A 19,461-nucleotide genomic window follows, 5' to 3' on the forward strand; every position below is an offset into this window, starting at 1 on the left:
GAAATTAAGCAGGAAATGTCGGAGCACAGTAATAACAAGCGTGGGGGTGGATGATGATGTGTAGCTCTGCTGAAATTTAAATTTTGTACACTTACCCTGGTGAAGCATGCAGGACTATTTGCTGAGGCTTTTTTTTTTTTTTTTTTTAAATGACATATATTCTCAGTGATACTTGACAATACAAGTTTGCACATCTAGAAGAGAAGACCTTTCACACACAGGTTATAAGAGCGACACAATTTTATTGCTTCTCTGATTGCACCATACAAGCTTGACATAAAAGTTTAAAAAAATTACAAGTGAGCATTGTAGCAACAGTAAATATCCCATTACAAACATCTTCCTCCCTTTAGAAAGTGTATAAAAAAAACATAAAATACAACCACACATCACTTGTATTGTACTCAAATATGGAGTAGAGCAACACAGAGCTGGATTGTTTGGCAGTGACCGTCTAACTTGATCCACGGGGAGAGACAGACGAGGCATTTGGCACTGTCATTGGTCCACAACAGGTCGCAGAGAGGCTCCTGCCAGGTGGCACAGGGAGGCATACACTGCATTGTGACAAATAAACAACCCCGCACTGGTCCCAGGGAGGAGACAGCAAGATGAAGGAGGACCCTACGCTGCTTTCTTTCACCCTGTTGGGCCGTCCCATCGCCATTCTTTTGTCCTGAACCTCAAATACTGAGCCACGAAAGCCAGCGATGAAAATAATCATATTGGTAAGGCATCAATATTGTGCGTGCAGGGTCGATAATTGGACTGTGTCAGAATGTGTTTTGGGATTTTTTCCGCCACATGTTAAAGTGGAAGAAAAATCAAGTGAATACATGATAGTCATCAATACCCTGCTAATACATATATTTACAATTTTGGCATTTCCTCCCCACAAATAGTGTTTACAGTACTGCAGCATCCACAAGTCAAAGAACAGCATTACATTCAAGAATCTCCATTTTCTGTGCTTTGGGAGTGATGGCAACATTGTGAATTGAGAGTGTCCTTTAGGAGCTCTCAATCCCATCAGCCCACTCTGCAGAGGGTCCATAGTGGGCGTACAACATCGTCCAGTGTGGCTGTGTTTGGGATGAAGCTGAGTGGGCGTCGGTGTGAAAGATTACCTGACAGTGGGTGTGGTGGTCAGACGCAGGTGACTGGGCTTAGTGGGGAGAGGGGGCTTGATGCCGCGGGTTGGGGTTTGTGCGGGAGGCGTGGAACCTTCAACACTGAATGTTTTCATCAGCTGAGCGACACGGCCGCGCTGCCCTGCACTGGTTTGTGTGCTCCCTGATGACACGGAGTCCGCCTGAGTCGTCTGGCGAGCCGCCTCTGAGGAACCGATACCTGGGGGGAAAAAAAGGACCAGGTTTACTCAAGTGCAGAGGCAAAATAATAACTGTGATAATAAGTGCAACAACCAGAGGATGAATATATTTTAATACGTTTGTTTAAAAAAAAAAATCAAACAAGTAAAAGAAATGACTTATAATTTTGACCCTATATTAAAGTTTTTTGACAGATTCAAAGCAAGAACACAAAAATCTAATTAAAAAGGAAAGTTTTAGAATATTTAAGGCCTTACATGCTAAAATACTACTAAGGGTAATCTCCACGTCAGGACAAAGATAGAGTCGCTTTTATGAAGAAATATATGAACAGAAAACTGTCCCTGTTTCTATAATATATCAAAATCAGTGAGGCAAGTTTAAAGGAAGCTAGCTCATACTGAACACAGCACGTTGCATTACTAATGAACACCTGTCAGTATGGAGCATGACGAACCTGGTTCACTCTCACATGTAGCCCTATTGTGCCTGTTTTTATGATGCGTTGTGTTTTCATCATGTATAATGTTTTGTTTTTTTATGTGCCACCTTGTGTAAATGTGTTTCTCGGAGTGTTTTACATGGCATATTTTTTCACATGCAAGTCAAAGGCAAATGTCTGTATTTTGCTTGCAAAGAGTTAACAATTATGCATTTTCTATTCTGTTCCATTTTAAATAGAGCTTGTTGCTTTGTTGATATATTTTCATGTGTTCAGTGCTACACTCTGGAAAATAGACTAAACGCAAATAAACTGAGGACTGTGCTTTAAAGTTTCTGTTGTAACTGAAAAGTTTTAAGATCTTTTAAGTTTAAGATCTTGAATGCAATTTAAGGTCAGTGTGTAGCACTGAAAACAAGGACAAATATATCAACAAAGCTAAAAGCTACAAGCTCTATTTAGAATAGGAAAGAATTGAAAATACATTACTTTCTACTCCTTGCATGCAAAAGGCAAAAATTTGTTCTTGACTTGCATGTGAAAAAATGGCTACCTTCTTTCCCTCTTTTTCACTGGCCTCCCTTTATCCCCTCTCTGCTTGAGCAGAGGTCATCCTCAGTGGAAGTGAAGTAGGGACACAGCTGGGTGTAGAAGCTGTGTGTATGTGCGCTGGGATTGGAAGAGGGTGTAATTGAGGGAGGAATGGAGGGAACAGGAGTAACGGAGGGAAGGGAGGGAGGGAAGGGAGGGAGGGCCACAGGGACGGCAATGGAGAGCAGACAGACGCTGCTCAGACACCAGAAGGCTTGAGGAGCCACATATTTTTAGCGTCATCCCCGGGGGACAGAGATATGTGAGAGCGCCCGCGTGCACGGGCTGCAGACGCACACAAGCTCACACAGAGACACACACACACACAATATAAAGTAAAAACATGCACAAGCATACACACAGATTCTAACAGTTTAGTTTTCCAAAGGACACACACGCGTTCTCATGTTACTCTCAGCTGCGTGCATGCTCTCAAACACATCGGAAAAACACAGACACATGCACCTTTGCACACCCCTCCTGCACATGGATTCAGTCACGCATGCACCTATCTCTCCCTAACACCAAGGAATAACACACACACACACACACACACACACACACACACACACACACACACACACACACACACACACACACACACACACACACACACACACACACACACACACACACACACACACACACACACACACACACACACACACACACACACACACACACACACACACACACACACACACACACACACACACACACACACACACACACACACACACACACACACACACACACACACACACACACACACACACACACACACACACACACACACACACACACACACACACACACACAGAGGTGGGGGTACAGCCAAAACCGCACAGGCACTCCTGGGGCTGAGGAACCTTTAAAGCCTCTTGATGTCTTGCAGGCATGAAAAGGAGAGACCTAAAGTAGCCTTTAAGGTTGTGTTATTGTTTATTGTTGTTTACTCTCCTTTCTCTCCTCTCTCTCTCTCTCTCTCCTCTCCCCGTGGCTCTAACACCTCCCTCCACCCTCCTCTTCATCTCTTCCTCTCCCCCTGACTTGCCCTGCCTTCCTCTGCCCCCTGACCCGCGGTTCCTGTGTTAATGTCCTCTCGCCGCGCTGCGTGGGCTTGCCTCTGATTGTCTCGTTGTGTTGTGTGGTCACCACGGAAACCTTGGATAGGCTCCAGCAATTGAGGCTGACACACATTCAGGCACGCACCGAGCACACACACACACACACAAACACACACACACACACACACACGTGCACACATACGCGGTCAGAGAGTTTTTCGAGCTCAGAGCCTTGCTGCAGGTCTGAGTGGAATGCTTAATAGAAAGACACAACGATAGGAAGAGCAGGAGAAGGAGAATTGTTTTAAAAAAGGTAAAGACTTTTGTGAAGAAAAATACTGGTATAGTACAAATATACCTACATATATGTGAATAAAGTCTGCGTATTTCTTTATGCAAAACCTTGATACCTTCCTGTGCTAACCTGACTAACCTGTCCTAACACACCCAAGAAAAATGCTCAGACCCCACGCCTTTCTGCCTGAAACTCTCCACAGCAGCTGCACTCTCAGCCTCGTCAGCAGAAACAGTCATTAAAAGCTACCTGTGAAAACACCTATTAAAATGAAAGAGAATCTCGCCATTAAATCACTCATCAAGATTGATTAATCTCCCATTTGAGCTTTCGTGCGCCACTCCTCACATCTCAGGCCGGCTCGTAAAAACGTAAAGGGAGGACAAAGAGGAAGGGGCGTGAAGCCGTGTCACTGACCAGGCTAGCACAAAAATTAAAGACCAATCTATCTTTTTAAAGACCTCCACGTCCCTGACAGAAAGAGCGAAGGAAGAAGGGGAGGCGTGGGGGGGGGGGGGGGCAAAGTGGGGCAGAGGGCAGAATTCCCAAGCAGCATGTCTGTGGACTGAAGGGCAGGGAGGAGAGGAGTTGGTGTGTGTGTGTGTTGGTGTTGGTGGTGGTGGTGGTGGTGGGGGGCCTCCTGTGTGGGGGCTGGGGCCCCTGTCACTTATCAGCTCTGGCTGAGCGTCGCCCAGGGCTAGAGTCGGGAAGCAGCGCAGGAATGTGTGTCCTTCCCTCTGAAGGTGAAGAGAGAGGAGAGGAAAAGCCGACCGACAGACAGGGAAGGATTTATAAACACGAATACACACACACACACACACACACACACACACACACATGAACACACCCCGCCAGCTGCCGGAGACTGATACACTTTCACGCTCACATGTGTTCAAATCATGTGATATAGTGCACAACGAACACGACGCATATTTCTGCAGCTCTCGGGTCAGCTCTACATTCACCCTGCTTCTCCGTCTGATATCCTCAAATATCATCTTACTTGTGTTTCTATGCAGATGACAGCATACTCTAAGAAAGCCTCAAGTTACAAGTTTAAGAGATCACGTTCAGTTCTGACAGATTTCAAATATCTACTCACTTTAAGTGTTTGTTTGAACTAATTGTAACACTTTGTTCACAAACAGTCACATTTCCTGCTCAAAGGGCACACTGCTCATTAACCTTTGTAGATAATCTAGTCCATTAGCAACTGAAAACATCGAATATGCTTTAGGTGATGGACACCGACATAATAAAGGGAACTTGACTTCTTGTGGCATTGTTCATTTTCTTTTGTTTTTAAATGATAGTGTTATCTGACTTTAATCAAAACATGTAGATGTATTTAATGAAAAGGTAGCCTAAGCACAATAGATCCTTAAATTAAGCTCAGTAACTCAGTCCTTCAGTAAGTTTTGGGTCGTGTGAGTTTTGTGACCTGGACAAAGCGGGACCATTTATCTCTTTACTGCCCTCGTCCTAAACATGTTCAAGTGTTGTGACAAAACAAACTCACCCTCTTATATTTCTAATGTCTGATATGCAACAAACAATGAATCTTTGTTATGTAAACTTTTCAAAAAAACGCTGTTATTCCCCCGGTATGAAACGGACCCTGCAGCTGAGGTGATAAACATGTAAAGTGACTTTATAAAAATAATGGATCTTGATGGTCTTGGTATAGAAAACATCAGTATTTCCTTTTGTTTCATTAACAGCTAATAACTCCTCACAGGAGCTTAAAGACATCCTGAAACCTGTACTTCAGACAAAAATAAAGTTGATTATCGATTTGTAATTTAAAGTCTTGTCTTTTTCCTAACTATGAAAAAACTCTAATCCCTTAAGAACTGCATCCTGACAATATAAACAACTTCATGTTTTCAATCTAGTCACACATTTTACCCTGTGCTCTCCACTACCACTCGTTTTTAAGTCATGGCATCCAATATCATACTCAGCTTTTTTAATTCTCAAGTCGTGATCATCTTTAGGTCAAATATTTAGTCCGGCTCCAGCAGGGAACTTGTTAACAAACGTCACTTAAGCAGATTATGAAGTTCTTCTTCTACAAGTGTCATGATGGCGGTCTGTGCTCGCAGGACACGGGGATCCTGGTCAACAGCTGAGGCATGAGCCTTACTCTATAGTGGTCCCCCTTCTCCCTGAGGGGCATGCTTCCTGCCTTTGTTGACAGATAATTAGTCTGTATTTTTTTTGGTTTAGAATCTAGACAAATGTTTTTAGCACTGTGTTCAGCCCCCCTCAACTCCCACCTAAACAGCTGCTCCTTTACCCCATCATTTGTCGGTTAACCACTGCCATGGCTGTACCTGCCAATGTCATATTTAGTTTCTAATGTTGATGCAAACACACTTGTATGTGAAGTAATTGTAAACTCTCTGAGAGAGCTCTTCGGTCATGATATCCAATGTCCAGTGACTTATTCAATATCTTCAACCATCATTTCACAAGTATGTCCAACATTTTGCAGCTTGTTCATTTTCTTGTGTCTGGTTTTTTTGAAGTGATTTGCCCTTCCTCAAAAACCTACAATAAACCGCCAGGAACTTTCAGAAAAAAATCAATTCGAAGTGAAAAAGGAAAAAAAAGAGACGCTTTTTCTTTTTCCATTCAACTGCCGTCAAAAAACATGTAGGGAAGAGAAGACGAGAAATCAACCTTGAAAGGAACTTGCTGTCGGAAATCGTGAGACTGTAGTTTATGTTTTTCTGAAAGAAATTATCCACATTGATGGATGTTATTGTTAAGCTGACAATAAATAGAAATTCTGCATTTATTTCATGCTACAGAAGTTAAGGATGGCATTGACCCTGCAACCCTCTTAATCACTACTGCTTTTATTTTTTAGGAGCGACAAAGAGAAACAGTTTGACTCTCCATCTGAGTGAAACCTTTCAGCCTTCTAACAAAAAAATGCATTGTATTAAAGTTTGCTCTGTAAATTCCTTTACGATAAAAAGAAAGTTTTTGCAGAGCTTGTTAACTTCCCCCTGACTGTTGCTGTGCGTTTTCACCGTACATGTGTTCTGTAGGATGAACATTTTTCCAGCAGAGGGACCCTATGGAGACGAGCTTTTCTTTAGAACTAGATTTTTTTTTCTTTTTCTACTGTATCACTGTTTTCCACTAGATGGTGCTAACTTTCCCCTTACACCACCAATTGTTCTGTATAACTGGGTCACTGTATAGTGAATGACTGTTCGGTCAATTCATGAAATTGGGTGCTGTGTTCAGACAGGAAGTCTACACAGTTCACTTATAATTCAATACAATTCAAACAGGATGTTATCTGCACAGCACACTGTAAAAAGTGACAGTAAAATGGATGTCAAGGCCGAAGATATCTGAAAGAAAAGCCTGAAAATACCCCTACTATCGATAGAGAGAAAGCAACAAGTCAACCAGACAGGTGAAGCCTAGCAGTGATTGGTTGAAACTGAATAAAAATATGAAAAGCAGTTCAACTGTAATGCAGCTAATTTAATGGTTTTGTCACTACCCTCCTTACTGATGCTTTTATGTATCCAATAATGACAAAGGCTGCCAAATGAAACAGGCATCATAATGAGATGAGACATGTGAAATACAAAGTGTCTCATGTGCCTCTCCTCACATGTCGACTTGATTAAAGTGGAATCAATGAAAGCATTAAACCTTATTCTTACAGAAGTATACATTTGAGATGAATGCATACAGCTATATCTACATATATGATGTTCTTTTACTTCAATACATTTCATTTCATTACCTGGCGGCCGACCAATTTCACATTAAGTTAATGCATCTGCACACTGGGTTAAGATAATATTTAGAAAATAGAAGATCTGAATGGAGGTAAGAATTTCAACAAACTACACTATTGAATAAACTCATAAAAGCCTAAGTTAAGGGGGAGGGGACATGTATTTAATCCTGAATCTCTTTTCTAGCAATAATTTTGTTCTGGTCAAATGATCAAGCTCTTCATACGAGTGTTTGTTGACAATTGCACAGCTGGCGTGCACCTATAAGATACCACGGAGAAGCTACCGAGCAAGTAGGTGTGTAGGGACAAAGCGGTACCAAGTCCAGTCACATTAGCTTTGTCCCCCTCCAGACTGGCCTCTTCCTGCTCTGCCACTCCATAAAGATTCCAGCGGGCTGAGGGCACTGTTTGGCTGTAGCACATTAGGGGTTTCGGAGAAATAAATCCTTCTTTCTTGCTACAGTGCTAATGAAACCTATCGGGTATGAACTCTGCTCTGCACACCTCTCCACAGCCATTATGGCTCTCTTGAACTCTTAGTGGCTGTTTGTGATAGCGTGACATTCAGGTGCAGAAATTTGGACTGGATTATTTTGAACCAACATCATGTGTCCAGTGTATCACTGATATAACCACCTAACAGAATCCGTCTCTCAAAATGCCCTTCAGTTAGATCCTTTCCTTTCGGTAAGAAACTTTTCACAGTTTGGACCTTTTTTAGATAAGTATACCATCAGTTGTTTATACTAAACCTCATCGTTTTTCTAGAACTCGTCATCTAGAACTCGTCATTGGACACTATGATTTAAAAAAACAAACATAAAATTATGTTTAAAAAAAATCTTAAACTTTTGCACATGTGCGAGGAGCATTTAACTTCTATTTAATTATGTTTTATGTTGTTGACAAATGTTTCAGCCGCATCATGGTTGTTTCTAAATGTTATTCTTAGATGTGTGTAACATATACATTATAATATTGTCTTTATTTTGCTGTATATTTTCTGTCCTGTGTTAATTTACCAAACAATTAAAAAAAAAAAAAAAAAAAGACTGATTTGTTTTATCGGATAAAATGGATTCAGAGTATTTTATATGGCATCAGACTCTTGATGCTATGCTCACTCACCCTTCCCAGCCTGTGACTCCTGCGTCTTCTTTTGCTCCTGTGAGCGCTGGAGGAGTTTTGCGGGTGTTGTCGCTCCAGAGTCTATTTTGACGGTGCCGCTTGGCGAAGGAGACGACGCAGCCGAGGCCAGCCTCAGACTTACGAGGCCGGGTCCTGTGTTGACAGAACCCGGCGCCGCATTTGCAGAAGCTGGCCTCACATTGACAGGGCTGGTTCTCATGGGAGGCCGGGAGCAGATGGTGGCGGCGGCGGTGGCGGGCTGAGGGACTGACTTCTCCACGGCCGCACTGGCTGACTTCAACTGAAGGAAAGAGCGACAAAAAAGGGGACAGGAGAGTGCGATGAGTGTTGACAGCTAATTCACATACAGTGGCATAACTGTCATGTTTGATTAAATCACTGCATAAATGATTCAGCAAATTACAGTTCTCCAGCGACTTCAATGCTGCAGTAATGAAACACACAGAGCTATGACCAATGATTAGCAGTTTAAGGAGTGGTGAAGGGAAAATTATAAGGTGACTTAGAAATCAAGCTGCCTCGCTAATCTTCCTTCCTGATCTCACGCCTTCTTAATCAACAATCTCACTCTCTCCCCTCTCAGGCAGACTCCGTCCCTCTTCAAATCAGCAAGAGGAAACCTGCAGCAGAGCTGGCAACACCCGCTGATACATGTTGCGGCAGGAAAACACCCTCTTTCTGTTTCCAGGCACGAATCAACCATCCACAAACAAGAAAACTAATCATGCAATCACTGACAAGGTTTGGTCTGCTTTTTCTTTAAAACTCCCGAGTAGAGCTGATCTATTACAGACACCAGCATTGTATCAGTTGCCTGATACATACGAGTTTCATGTCGTCATTCCATATCAAGAACAGTAACGCGGCGCCCTTCACTACAGCTCCGTATATCTGGAACAAACTACAAAAAACTGCGGGTCCGCTGAAACTCTGAGTTCTCCTACATCAAGGTTGAAGAGTCGTCAGGTTTTTTTTTTAAAGGTTTATTTTGGGGATTTTTATGCCTTTATTTAGAGATAGGACAGTGGATAACGGGAAGAGCCACAGGTCGGATTTTAACCTGGGCCACCCGCCTGGAGGACTACAGACCTCCACACATGGGGCGTGCAAACTAACCACTACTCTACTCGGTGCCCCCCCCCCCCCCCTCCCCAAGAACACCACAGCGTTACTTTTTTTCCCCCTGTTTTTATTTCACTGCTCTTTGATTTTTTATTGTTCGTTTTACTGATTTTCAAATGTCTTCTTTTATCGTGTTTCTGTTTTCTCTCCTTTGTCCAGATGCTTTCGATGTCTTGTGAGAAGCACTTTGAACTTCCTCGGCATCGATGCAACATAAAATGAGTTATCATGTATCTGACAGTAAGCATGACACATAAAGAGAGATCAGAAAACACAATTGACTATTTCCCAATAAAATCCGCTTGTTGTCTGGTTGCAGATGTGTTGGGGCCCGTTACATCGCGAGTCTGGAATAGATGTAAGAAGTAAGGGAGAGACATTTTCTTCCGTGGCAAAGAGGAGTGAGAAAACCGAGAACAGAGGCGAGCTCACGCGCCCAAACCTCAGGAGAATATCCCACAATCCCATCCATCTGCGACTGACGCATTCTCTATCTCTGGCGTTTTAATTCCCTGATCAAGTTCATCAACCATCTGTTCTGGGGCAGTCCAGAAATCCTGCCTTGCCTCTGTGATTCAGCTGCTCTTGCGGTGTGTTTTGTGTGTCACCTGCACACACACACGTGCGCGCACACACACACACACACACACACACACACACACACACACACACACACACATTTGTGAGAGCGTAAACAACAGAAAAGGAGGAAAGAGAGCACACTCCAGCAACTCAACTCGAGGCTGGAGCGATGATGGAGCCAGCGGGAGGGGACAGTCGAGTTCAGCTGTTCCCCGGAGAGAGCTGTGAGGGGTGCGGCGGCTCAGACGAGAGGGAGCCCAGAGAGAGAGGGAGAATGCTGGGGGAAAGATGATCTGCAGAGAAGCTGGGAGTGAGGGGACAGCTGGCCTAACCACTATTTCCTGTTACTCACTGAGGGAGTGAACGCCATGAACCGACAAGTTTCAGTATAAAGCCACATCTAAAAAAAGATTGTTCCTACTGATTTTTTTTAAACCTTTCAGGGACACACACGGTTTTCAAACGTGTTGTTTAGTGCAGACAACACTAGATAATAATTACAATTGAATGGCTTGACAACTAAAATAGCAGCGACAGCAAACAGAGTCCTACAATAACTTTATTGGACAAATACCTTTTCTGCTGCTGCTGGAGGTGATGAATGCTCGCTCACTGACACCTGTGGGTTTAACACAGACATTACACCGATGTTACAGGCCATGATGCAACCCTAGAGCACAGAGCTCAATTATTACAGCAGGCAGTGGCTCAGACTCACCGGCAGAGGGTGTAAAGTGCTCGTCTCTTCTTTTGTCGCCTGTTCAGAGAGAAGACAGCGCCATGTTAGACGATATAAAGAGGCGACACGTCATCCTGTTTAACCGTCTGAGTCAGTAAAGAGCTGGCAGAGTTTCACATTTAATGAAGAGACGATCATGGTATCATATGAGGAGTTCTTTAAGCAAAGTAGGTGTGATGACGTGGCTGCATGAAAATCAGTGATGCTCTGATTTCCACTGAGTGAGCAGCGTGCAGATTGAGCTCAGAGAATCATCTTGGTCAGGCCAGATGAGACCATCCAGCCCGGCTCGCTGCTGGCTCACTGTGTGCAAGGTTTCCATGACAACGCAGGAAAATCGCTCTTAAAGATAGCGTGAAAAAAGGAGAAAGCACTCGCCTCCACCTGCCCCCCCCCCCCCAAAAACAAAATCTAAAAAACCAGCACACACCTACACACACACACACACACACATTAAAATATGAGAGAATCTGGAAATGATCCAGTGAATGATTATTTTCACACAAAATGTAGGCGCAGGTTAGGAGGGCTGCATCTCAGATGGCGAGGGTTGATTTTCAGAGCATAATTGCATTTAAAAAAAAAGATGGTACTGCAGGTGAGAGAAGTGAAAATGGACAAATACCAGTGTTGATTTTAGAGGATGAGTTAAAGGAAGGTTTGAGTTTGTCTGATAGAGCAGAGATTCCCAATCTAATTTTTTTTTTTTTTTTTACATAAATATGTCAATAAAAGCTTTTAAGATGTACATAGATTCATACAATACTGACAGTGACAGACAACAAGGTTGATTTTCAGGCCCGAAGACAAAGAGCTACACACCTTCAGATTCAGAGCGCTCCCAGGTTGTGTTTTACATGTAGGAGGAAGGTTTTCTCTCTCAATTCTGACGGGTTCTGGGATTTTTCTACTCTTCAAGATAGTACGACAGCTGCAAAAAAAAAAAGAAGGAGAACCACAGCAGGTCAAATCTTTGTATATACAATACTCATATCGTCCATATTAATAAAACAGAAAGTTTGCAACGGAGCCAAGTTCAACTCTTAATAGCAGTCAGTTAAAAAATACACTAATATCACCCATCATTCACAGTCTGTATTGTTTCATGTAACAGAGGTGTATTACTTTGTATTGTTCTGAAGACTCGGCGTCTTCTTCTCTCCAAATCCCGAACAGATGAATTTGGAGCTCAGCTCATCCACCTCCCCGATGACAATGACCGCCACATCTCCATCCCGGCCCAGCAGCCAGCTCACATTCTTACTGTTGGCTGGAGGAAACACATGTACACACAAACACACACAAACACATATAAAATGACTTCAGTGGCATTGAGACACCTGGTCAAATGTGTAAAAATGCTTTTATGTCACTTAAATGACGAGAACCTTCACTCAGAGAAGAAGCGAAGAATTTAAAAGTGACACTAGACTAAGGCTTAAGCACCGATGTCCCCCCTTCTCCATTCCCCCGCTGGCCTGCACTCACACTGCTCCAGGACTAACCGGGCCTAAGTGAGCGCGGTTACCTCTTGTATAACGTCGTAATACAACACATGCACTGCATTGCTTTATGTTATTATGAAGCATGCTTAGTATACAAGACAGGCGGACTCGAGAAAAAGAAAAAAAAAAACAATTAATGAAAGGGACGCGCGGTCGAGTCCACGTCCACACATCTGAGAACAGCACAGAGAACATGACATCTGCTTATTTTGAGTCATGTTAGTCAGATACGGCCAGAACACTCTGGGACTTCTCGATAATGAAGGCTTTACCCATGCTTGTGATCGTGCATGAACTGTGCCGTGCCAAAGCACACTTCTTCCAAGCGTGCCAGGGCCAAAGAAGTGAACCCTGCTTGAGCACGGATCGGAAGACTTTACACTGGTCAAATGAACTGGACTTTAGGGGTGAAGCGTGTTTAGGCTCGGTACAGTTTGCCTAGTGTGAGTGCGCCCTAAATTATTCATTACAGGATATACACTGAAGTCCCAATTAAACATGAAAGATTTGTAATGTAGCATCTCCTTTACATTAATTTGACAAATGTCTCCTATACTACACTAAACCTACTCCCTCTGATTTTCTTAAACCCACAGTAAATACATATTAATAGAATACTATATTAATGTACTCATATTGTTGTTTTTAAATGTGCTTTATGAATCAATTTGGATTGTTTTTTATATTATTTGACATATGCTATCCTTTTCCAGTTTTCCTTGAAAGAGATTCTGTCTCAACGGACTCTATGAATAATAAAAGATTTGATCTTTAGCTTCTCTTTGAAGACAATCCATCAAATAATCAGTTGTAGATTCAGTCATTCGGAAATGAAAGTGTCAGCTTCTCACCAGTGTTTCCGCTGTTTAAGTCTATTAACAGCAGGGCTAACAGCTGCTGGGACCTAAACAGCTGAACACAAATGTTTGACACAGCACCTTCATGAGAATGATATCAACAGAGCTGACGGGGGAAAGGGCCTGTTCTCGTTTTTGTATAAACATACATGTGAGGTTTTACTGAAACCCTTTTCTGTTTTCATTCTCTAATCGGAATTAAATCTGACATGAAAATTCATTTTATTCCCCGTTTAAACACAATCAAAATTCAAAGCCCTAAAATGTAAATAAATGAGATCTAGCGTACACTCATATAGCTTTGTTTTTACACTCCTGTTTTCCTCATTTGTATATCTCTGTGAGGACATTGAGTCATCACGTACAAACAAGCACAACAGGTCACACACGGCTGCTGCCATGTGACTATGTTTGGGAGCATACAGAAGTCACTGAATAGAAGTAAACCAGCTGACAATCTACTCAGAGGTTCTGGGGTTCAAGACAGGATAACATACTTTCATTGTGAAACTGGTTTTGCCAGCTTGCCCTGCGGATCACATTGTAGCCCGGGCATACCAGGATGATTACGTTAAACACAGCACTCAGAACATACCGGGGCAAACAAAGCGTACAGACCAAACTGACAGCTGCAAACCACAACACCTTTGTTAGGCGCAGGTGAGATGAATCCGTCAGCTAACAGTAGGAACATTAAGCGTATCCATTTGTTGGCCTATGTCCAAGGTCCTACTGTAAAAGGTGGCGCTACGAAAACTTCCAACATCGCTTCCAAAGTATAAACAAGCAGAATAATGTTTCTAAAATGAGAGAAGATATAGTTCTTTACATTAAAGATAAGGCCAAGGTTATTTTTGTAAGAAATAGTTGAGCTCTAGACACTCCTTGGATGGGTTTTCTCTCTTTGCCCTCGACCTCATGTGAATGTCACCAGTTTTCTTACAACGTAAACACATAACGCATGTAGTCATAGCCCCGCACACAGCAGAAGTCTCATGATCAGAAAAAGGCTGAAACTCTCATTCTAACCAAACTTAGCATGTTAGCGCACAAGGCCACCAAGATAAAAATCAAACTCTCTCTCTCTCTCTCTCTTTGTGTTCCAAACACATACATTTCCTGCACACTTCCTGTTTCACCGCCTGCTAATTGTTTGCAAGGATCAGGGTCTTGACTCACTTCCTATTTTCTTTTCTTTTTTTTTTACACAGAAACACGAACTATCCACCATTTCCTCTTCACTGCAGACTGGGAGCCTGTGTGGAGAAAAGAAGCGAGCATGTGACCCCAGCCTGCAGTCTCCATCCAGCCTCCTTAGGACAGCTGCATCGGTCATTAAGAGATAGAAAGAGCTCTGTTCTCGCACTCTGCAGCACAGTGTATAGTGCAAGTGCTTTGTTGGAAGCCAAGGCAAGACGGATCACATTACGATGTCAATCAAAGTTAGTGCACCAACTGCACTGTGCTGTTGATTGGCCATATTCACACGGGTGGCCATTTGTTTTCTGGCATTACACTCAGGATGGAAAGCTCATATTCTTTATTTATTTTAATAAGGATGCACCGATTAAGAGAAAATCTATAGTGGATTCCAATACTGATGTTTTTCTTAAATGAATAGTTGTGACATATGTTATTTATGTTGTTTGTTTTCATTTGCCCGTCTGGGCCACGGACCACAATTGATTTAACACTAGTGAACATTGTTAAAGTCAAAAAAGCCTTCATTACAAAGTCAATCATACTAATTTACAAATCCTTTATTTTAATCTTCCTTCACATAAAGAGATGTTATTTAGAAAAAAATTACTTTAAACGCCTCTTCATCCTGATTTACGAACACAAAGTCAGTGACACCCATTCTCACTCAGTCCAACTTAAAAGTTTGACTGTCCTGATGACAAAAAAGTTTGAAGTGTGGAGAGGCAGTCTTAACTGAAAGCCAGAGGCAAGGTGAACGTCCAAGTATGTATTGGTGCATTCCATATTTATTTTTTATGCTTTTAATACTGCTGTGTTCCTGTCAGTTTGGAAACAGTTTCATATCCTTGCTTCTCGATCGATGACTGAAAAGCGGGAAAGCAAACTGGTTTGGATATAACTGAATCTACCTGTTCTAAAAAAGCCTCTGCCTTTTTCTAATAAGCGCCACGAGCAGACACGTGGTCAAACTAGGATAAATACTGGAGATGCTTTTGAAAAAATGGAGTGAGGACAGAATGCAGAAAGGTTTCAAGACTGCTGCAGAGCTGGCTAAACACTGAAGCTTCTATGTCCGCAACATGGCAACCTGCATGCACATCTACTTTGAGGATGGGGGGGGGGGCTGTGGGGAGACAGCTCTCTACAATGTTTTGAATTTGGACTGCAGTACCCATTTTAATCACTAGGTGTCAGCGTTACATATTGCTCCTTTAAAGAGCCCATATTATGCCCTTTTTGGGGGTCGTATATTTAATCTATGTACCTACTTTTGTACCTTCACAATAGCTAAAGTTCGAAAAAAGTGTCTGTTTTCATGTACTGCTCCTCCTTGCTCCCTCTACGCTCTGAGTCCGTCAGCTGCACTCTGTTGAGCCCACACCGTTAGACCCCACGTGGGCCAAGTCTGCCGATCCGCTCTGTCGTTATTGGTCAGTTGCTCAGCACGCGTCTCGGAAATTTCAACATGAGCTGCAGGGCTTGCCACAACGAGCCAACGGGCTTAGATCAGTGATCTCACACTGACAATGACGCCGCACTGACAAATTTTTATCGAGGGGGGCTAGAACCGAGCGTTACATGCAGCTAATGCTACAGCTAACAGGAGGACGTAGGAGAAGCCGCGTTTCCGCGGACTTTGAATTTTTGCACATAGATGTGCCTAAACATGCACAGGACACTTGGAAAACACACTAAAGAGCATATAAAACCAGAAAAAGCATAATGGGGCCTTTAAGATATTATCACAATCCATTGCCTTTAAGGTACTGATAATACAGGATGAGGTGACATGATAATAACTTGTCAAAGTCCCTATACAAATTGAACGTAAAACTGGAACAATATTATTATAACAGTATTTAAAGTTTCCATGTAAAGCATAAATTCAGAGGAAAATGGCTACCATGTGAACACGATGAGTTGGCTTTATCTGATACTGCAGCAGGGTTATTTCATAACTGGCTCTGGTATTTGCCTCATCATAGGATTCCATGTTGGATCATATAAAAATACTGTACCTTGTGTGTTATGTCAGAGTCATTAAACCGTCACTTCTCAGAGCAGAACGTACTGCCACCAGAGAGAAAATGCAGACAGGTGAGATTCTGTAGTAGGCGTCAAACCAGTTTCAGACGTGCATCCTCCTGCCTGAGATTCTCCTTGTTTTCTTTTGTTTGATTAATGCATGTTTACTGATCATCAAAACTGTCGTGCAGAAGTCGACTGATCAACACATTACCATCCACACTGCCAGTGATCCCGGCTTAATACCACTACCCCCCCCCCCCCCCAACTCATTGTTCATCACTATCTTAAATGCCAATGTTTCCATCTACACATCTAAACCTGCGTTCCAGACATAAGTGACATCTCTGGCCTAGTATTTTCTCTCTCTCTGATGCACACATAGCTGGAACAAAATTATCTAAACAAGACCCTTAAGGCCAAATCTTTGCACGTGAACATGTGCGCACACACACACACCGCCACCATTAAACACCTTCATCTTAATGGCACTTCTTGAACTCCATAAATACATCGCCATTATTTCAGAATGACGTGCTCTTTACTTTGCTTGTGTAAATGTTGACATGAGCTGTTAGTGTGATGTTTACGTTCACTCTGCAATGTCATCAATCAGCTGTAATTGTTAAGGACTGCAGATATAAATAGAAGTCCACTTGGTGAAGTATAAATGGACCCCTGACTGTAAATCATGCTGAATGTCAGCACCATTCAAGTCAAAGTCTCAGATTTTACAACATTAAAGACACATTTATAGGAAGCAGCTGGATTTCTGTGAGCTCAAGAATGTATTTTAGGAAACTTTTGAAGTGGACTTCAGTTAAACATTGTGTTGGTCTTATCCAACAGCTGTTCAGATGATGGGAGGAACACAACTTAAAAGGACTGTTTGTCTCAACTTACTCACACATGCTTCTGCTGTGCTCTTATCAAGCTTTCTAAGTCCCAAAAATATTCAGCTTTTAGTCCTTAACTTAACAAAGAGCAGATCTGTCAAAGGCTGTGTTTGAACGTGCGATGGTCAGTCCGCTTGTTAAACCTGTATCTGCAACTTGTTGCACTAGCTGAACAGGATGCCGGTATGTTAACAAAAGGTGAAGTAATGGTGATGATGGGACGGCGGTTACCTTTTTTTGGCTTCGCTCTCTTGCACTCAGCGTCCCCTCCGTCGCCGTCCAGCTTTTCCTCCCGCTCTTTCCAGCGCCGCACTTGCTCTTGGCGCATTTTCAGGAACAGAGTCTTCTTCTGGTCCTCGTTGAGGGCGTCCAGCACATCGGGGTCGATGTACATGTCCTTTAAAATCTGCTGCAGCATGTTGAATGACGGCGAGGACGGGCAGTTGGGGGGGAGGGAAACGCTGTCCTTCGGCCGGCAGCTTCTCGAGGCGGACAGTTTTCAGTTTATAGTCTCATGTCGTCAGTAGACAACTTTTCAGGTTCTTCAGCAACCAAGGCACATGCTTATTCTTACACGCTCAGTATCGTACATACTGTACAATCACACACACATGCACACACATACACACACACACACTCATTCATACACACACAAAATCGTATTTCCTGTTTGTGCTGACAGTTTCCCCTCCCAGCTGAGATGTCAGTTTTGTTTGTCTTTGGAGGTCATCATTGGGAAGCTCTACAAGAAAAGAAAGCAACACTTTAACAAACATATGCCAAGTTACATTGTATATTATTGAGGTTCCCTACAGATTCCACACTTTTATTACAGCATATATGTGCCATGTTTCCCCTGATTCCACCTTTGTCACATTCAGAAACTTTTTTCTCGTCTAGCCACTCCTGTGGACTGCCTGCTTTAGTCGCTTGTCTTGTCCCACCTTCCATGAACACGGAAGAGCCCAAACCCGGTTTTCCAAACTGACAGAGAGGCTGCAGCCCACAATGGGAGGAGATTTCCAAAGGAATGGGGCTGTTTCTATCATCGGTGACCCACATCCCCCCCCCCCCTCCTCCTCTTCCTCCCCCTCCTCCTCCTCCTCACCGACACACATCCCTTCCCAAACCTCTGTTCCTTTCTCTCCCCACTCAAAAAAATATAAAAAAACTCCCACAAGATAGCGGCTCAATTTCGTTGCAGTTCTAGCTCTAAAAACACACACACACACACACACACACACACACACACACACACACACACACACACACACACACACACACACACACACACACACACACTCGGGTCATAAACCAGGACAGCAGGAGCCGGTTTTCTCAAACAAGGAGATTGAAATGGACCTCACCAATCACAGTGGGGAGTTAAACAAAGGCTACCAACAAAAGCAGCACTTGGAGGGAAAGAAGCTTGTCTCAGACTGAGAACTATCACACTGGTGGAATACAAGATTGGTGTAAACACATTTTAGGGTGCGGAGACAGATACCCCGAGTAAAGGGGGGAGGAAGTGGGCAGAGATAAAGAGTGGTCGAAAAGCAAAAGGGAGTTAAAAGAGAATGGTCGAATGAGCTGAAGTACTCACAGTGGGATGTAGACAGCCGCTCCACAGCAGAGTATGCTAACTGAGCTGGGAGAGTCACAGCGCCTGTGGGTCCTCCTCTGTGTGTGTGTGTGTGTGTGTGTGTGTGTGTGTGTGTGAGAGAGAAAGAGAGAGAGAGACTCGGCTGATGACATCACAGCATTCCAAAAGCTCTCCCTCCCTTTCTCTCTCGTCTCTCTCACACACACACACACACACTACACACACAGCCACGCACACAGACACACACTCACTTAATTTAAAAACGGGGAAGAGAGATTCAGG

At 43.1% G+C, this 19,461-nt stretch overlaps 1 protein-coding gene across 1 annotated transcript; it reads right to left on the reverse strand.

The window, feature by feature from the left end:
- Positions 1 to 222: 222 nt before the first annotated feature.
- zgc:100829 (uncharacterized protein LOC445149 homolog) lies at positions 223 to 19,311 on the reverse strand. Its single transcript, XM_061054829.1, has 8 exons — positions 19,180 to 19,311; positions 17,808 to 18,318; positions 12,216 to 12,360; positions 11,913 to 12,021; positions 11,070 to 11,108; positions 10,926 to 10,970; positions 8,627 to 8,927; positions 223 to 1,350 (listed from the first exon to the last, which is right to left on the reverse strand). Exons 2-8 carry the CDS (start codon positions 17,992 to 17,994, stop codon positions 1,124 to 1,126), a joined length of 1,053 nt encoding a protein of 350 aa, XP_060910812.1. The 5' UTR covers positions 17,995 to 18,318; positions 19,180 to 19,311; the 3' UTR covers positions 223 to 1,123.
- Positions 19,312 to 19,461: the final 150 nt, after the last annotated feature.

This window comes from Labrus mixtus, chromosome 14 (genome assembly GCF_963584025.1).
Source record: "Labrus mixtus chromosome 14, fLabMix1.1, whole genome shotgun sequence".
Classification (NCBI taxonomy): domain Eukaryota; kingdom Metazoa; phylum Chordata; class Actinopteri; order Labriformes; family Labridae; genus Labrus; species Labrus mixtus.